General features: G+C 63.1%; 1 protein-coding gene across 1 annotated transcript; it reads left to right on the plus strand.

Moving 5' to 3' along the window:
• DUSP28 (dual specificity phosphatase 28) lies at positions 1–1,760 on the plus strand (the record flags this gene model as incomplete). Its single annotated transcript, XM_011376282.2, has 2 exons — positions 1–222; positions 638–1,760. Coding segments are annotated over 2 exons (351 nt in total), but the record flags the coding sequence as incomplete, so codon positions are not given.
• Between the last annotated feature and the right edge of the window lie 3,080 nt (positions 1,761–4,840).

A 4,840-nucleotide genomic window follows, 5' to 3' on the forward strand; every position in this document is an offset into this window, starting at 1 on the left:
CCGCGCGCGCCCGGCGTAGCCGAGCTGCGCGTGCCCGTGTTCGACGACCCGGCGGAGGACCTGCTGGCGCACCTGGAGGCCACCTGCGCCGCCATGGAGGACGCGGTGCGCGCCGGCGGCGCCTGCCTTGTCTACTGCAAGAACGGCCGCAGCCGCTCGGCCGCCGTCTGCACCGCCTACCTCATGCGGCACCGCGGCCTCAGCATGGCGCAGGCCTTCCAGGTGGAGCGGGCCGTCCCGGCGAGCGGGGCGGGCCTTCCGGTGGGATGGGGCGGGCCCTGGCCCGGGCGCACTCCCGCGGCGGGCCTTCCGGTCTGGGGCGGGGCCCTAGGTAGGGGTGGGGCGCACTCCTGGGGCCTGGCGTCTGCACCGCCTACCTCATGCGGCACCGCGGCCTCAGCCTGGCGCAGGCCTTCCAGGTGGAGCGGGCCATCCCGGCGAGCGGGGCGGGCCTTCCGGTGGGATGGGGCGGGCCCTGGCCCGGGCGCACTCCGGCGGCGGGCCTTCCGGTCTGGGGCGGGGCCCTAGGTAGGGGTGGGGCGCACTCCTGGGGCCTGGCCTCAGGCCCTCTGGGCCCCTGAAGACCTTGTCGGGATCGCGGCGCAGCGTTTAACCTTACCGGTCCTCTCGTTTGCAGGCCGTGAAGAGCGCCCGCCCCGTGGCCGAGCCCAACCCGGGCTTCTGGTCTCAGCTCCAGAAGTACGAGGAGGCCCTGCAGTCCAGGCCCCGCCCCTGCCCAGGGAGCCCAGGGAGCCCACGGGACTGAGCCCTGGTGGGTCAGCCCAGCCCGAGCAGGGCGCTCAGGAGTTTCCTGGGAAGAGGTAGTTCACGCACTGACGGGAGGCTAGTCATTCCTCCCACGGAGTTTTCATTTTTCGCATTTGCCCTAAATGCAGCTCTTTTGACTGCGCTTCAGGGACATGTCCACTGAAGAGGGGACTGGGACCTGTCCCTCCCCAGGTTAGCCTCAGTTTATTAGACCAGGCTTGGTCAGGAAAATCAAAACTACTTGAATTTTAGACAGACATTTATTTATTCATTTATTATTATTATTTTTTTGGTGGAGGATGCGGACATTAATCAGTAAGACATTTATTACAGGGAGACTGAGACCTGGCAGCCACTGTCAGGAGATGGGGAAGTTCGGGAGTCAGAGACCAGCCCCCCTGATCCTGGCTGCCAGCCACTCTAATGTGGGTGACTCTGGGAGGACACCCGGGGCTGCTGGCAAAGCCTCATCCCTGCCCGCTGCTTGAGCCATAGTGGCTTGTCCCCAGCCTCACACTGGCCCCATCTCAGGACCCAACACGGGACTGGGCCGGCAAGGGCTCACAGCTACTAGACTTGTAGCTGCTGCGACACACAGGCAGGGGTGCGAGGCTGCTGACAGACCGCCCAGCACCGGTGACCTTGGAGCTCTCAGCGTCCATACCCGCCTCCTACCTTCCCTCCCGGTTTCAGCAACAGCCTCGAGCGTGGGCCTGACATCCTGCAGGTAGCTGCTCACCCGCCAACCACGCACCAGCCACCTGTGCATCTGGGTTCATTCTTCTGGTTCAGGCGCACCTCACCTGGACATCCTGTGGGCTAAAGACTATGCTAGAAAATTTCCACCATCGACACTTCCTAAATAAGATGGCGGGGAAAAGAAAAGCAAAAATTGGTTAATACACATGAATTTCAGATAATATACTTCCTGGTTAATATATTGATAACAAGACGACGAATAAAACGCCGTAGCTGGCGTTTTCATTTCCCTCTCCCACTGCTGATTCCATGTTCCCTCCACCTCGGCCAGCTCCTTGCTGGTGCCGGTCTTCCCTGGCGGAGTGACTCAAGCCTTCACTTTGCAGGGCCCTGAGCAGCGGTGCCTGCATCCATGCTGTGGCCTTTGTGTCCTGAGCTCCAGCATGGTCCTCGGAGCCCCACTGCCCCATGAAAGTCACTCCACCCGGCAGAGCAACCCGATTTGCCCGATGCATCTGGAGTGAGGTGGTGACTCAGCCTCCCCGCCAGGGGAACGTGGTGTCCCTGGCTGGAAGCATCTTCCCTGGGTATGAAGCCCTAACCCAGCAGAAGTCCCAGCTGCAGGGACTTTGTAAGGCAGCAGAGTGGTCTTGAAGGGGCTGACTCCTCCCCGACGCTCTTGCTCCTGCACCTGGGTTCCTGGCTGTGACAAGAACGCTGCCATCCATTGGTCCTTTGGTCAGAGCCTATGCCACACTCAGCCTTGCGCAGTGTCACCAGCCAGCAGCCAGCCCCAAGAGCAGAGCTCCCATTATCACCTGACTTCTACACCTTCATGGAGGGCTTGCTGGCTGCCACATTTTCCCTGCAAGCCCCTCATAGCTTGCCACCTCTTCACCCACCCCACAGGGAGCTACTGCCGTCATCTCTCCTTGAGTAATACCCAAGTGGCTCCATCTGCAGCCTCAGGAGCTGAGTAGTTTGCCCAGCTGGGAGCTCGGAGCCAGGCCCTGAGCCCAGGTTGTTGTCCCGCGTGCTGCAGCCGGCCCAGGCTCACAGCACCTTTGATAGCCCACCCCTTCACCTGCTGACTTGGCCCTGGGTGACAAGGGTGCAAAGGTGACAGCCCAGGCCAGGTTGCAGGACATCTGTGGGTTGCATCAGCTTTTTATCCCACCAGCTCTGTTCTGAGAAGCATCCAGCTGTGCTTCCCACCAGGGACCTAGTTATCCCCAGGGACAACACAGCCTCCGCCTGAATGCTGCTTCCTCCAGGAAGCCCTTGTCTGCATGTCCACCATGAGGTCAGGGACCCGCGCCCCTCCCTGGTGCCAACTGCTTGAGGGGGGCACCCGGTGCACGTGCGCTAGGGGAAGGGTCGGTGCAGACAGCTCTAGCGGCTTCAGCCCGCCCAGGTCCACCAGCATTTGATCACCGAAAGCCTGGAGTGTGAACATGCCCGCGGGAGACAGCCTGGCCTCTGGCAGTCCGGCTTCCCCATGCCCCTTCCCCTCCCCCTCCCCCGGTGAGAGAACAAGTCGGGACAGGGGACAGGGCAGAGAGCGGAGGCCACCACTGCAGGCTTCACAATTCACACTGCAACGGTGGGCTGGCGTTGGTATTTAAAAACAGGCCTGTCTGCTCCTTCAAGACCGCCTTGCGTTGGCCCCTTGCATAATGTCGGGTGGAGAGCACCCACTCAGCCCCTCCTGTGTGCAGAGCTGGCGGCAGGAAGATGCCCAGGGCGCTCCAGGAGAGAAGGGATGAGACCCAGACCCCCTCACCCCCCAACCAGGTGGGAAGAGCTCAGAGAGGCCAGTCAGCTGGGAGCGCCTTCTAAAACACTGTCCTTGCACCAAGAGACCACCACCACCTGGGCAGGTGCTGGGCCCCTGAAGGCAGCAGGACTGAACAGGCCCTAGCCGTCGCCCTGCTGAGTCTCTGGCTCAGGAATGGCCCCTCCCCCAGAGGACTGCAGGGCCCCTGGGCTCCTGGTGAGTTTGGAGTGGGGCCCTAACAGGGAGGGAGGCTGCGTCCCCTCAGCTAAGATGGCACATGGGGATCTGCATGTGCTCCACAGCAGCGAACACACATCTTCCCTCTCAGCTGTCCTTCCCACGCCAGGGAGGAAGGCAAGCGCGATCACAAGGTTACAGATGGGGACACTGAGTCCAGAAGGATTCTGCACTACTTAAGAATGACCCCAAGATCAAGCGAAGTGTCCAAGTCCGGCCCCACACCTCGCCCCTTGGCAGTCGAGTGGGAGAGAGGTGAGCAAGGTTCCCGGATGCTCTCCTCCCCCGGGCCCCGAGTTCTTACTGGGTGCCAACAGCCACATCTTGGTGGCCCCTCTCATTTCATGGCTTTAAGGTCCTCCTGACGCTCCGTCATCGGCTGTCCACCCTGGTCTGCAGCCAACCCCTCCAGGCCCAGGTCCCTGGACAGGACTGGGCAGGGGGAAGCGAAACGGGCCAGTTACTGCCCCCGCACTCACCTCCTCAGCCACCGGGCTCCAGCCCTTTTACAGCTCCATCCGTCGGAATTTTCTTTGCCATCGGGACATCTGCTCTGCCCAGTCCGGTCACCACTAGCCACACACTCCACTCCGAACACACACGGAGACCTTGAAATAGGTTCCTGCACCTGGAGGACTGAACTGATTTTATTTAAGTCTAAATAGCTACACATGGCTAGTGGCCACCTGATCTGACAGCACAGCCTTAAAGCCCCTGAGCTCCGCCTGGCCCACAGGCCCAGGACACACGCCACTGGTCTCACTGGGGAGCGGGCTGGGGAGTATGAAAATCATTCCCTCAGCCCCCAGTGGACGAATAACACCGAGTTCCGGACACCACGCTTCCCGGCTTCACGGCCCAGCCCTGCCCCACGCGTCTCGGCGGCCACGCCCCAGGAACCTGGCCCTCGGCGTCCCTGAGGGAGTGGCGATCCTGCTCTTCAAGTCTCCCCGACGTGGCCAGGTGGGAAGCTCAAAGGGCGGGGAGGCCGTCCTGCCGCCTGTCTCGGCCCGGCCCAGTGGGCCCCGGCCCCCCAGCACAACGCCCGCCCCCACCCCCACCCCCACCCCCAGCTCCCGAGTACAGCTGCTCGCTGTACCCCGCCCCCTCCCAGGCACAGAGCCTCGGCCCCCTGAGCACACTCTCCGCTCCCCGCCTCACCCCGCGCACAGCTCTGGGCCACCTGGGCGCAGCGCCCCAGCCCGGCGCACAGAGCCCCCGGCTCTCCGTCCCGCCACACGCACAGCGCCCCGGCTTCGCGCACGAAGATCCCCACTGCCCGTTCCGCCCCGCGCACCGAGCCCCCAGCACCCCATCCCGCGCACTGCACAGCGTCCCCGGCTCCCCGTCGCCCCGCTC

The sequence above is a fragment of the Pteropus vampyrus genome, unplaced genomic scaffold (assembly GCF_000151845.1).
Source record: "Pteropus vampyrus isolate Shadow unplaced genomic scaffold, Pvam_2.0 Scaffold291, whole genome shotgun sequence".
NCBI classification, from domain to species: domain Eukaryota; kingdom Metazoa; phylum Chordata; class Mammalia; order Chiroptera; family Pteropodidae; genus Pteropus; species Pteropus vampyrus.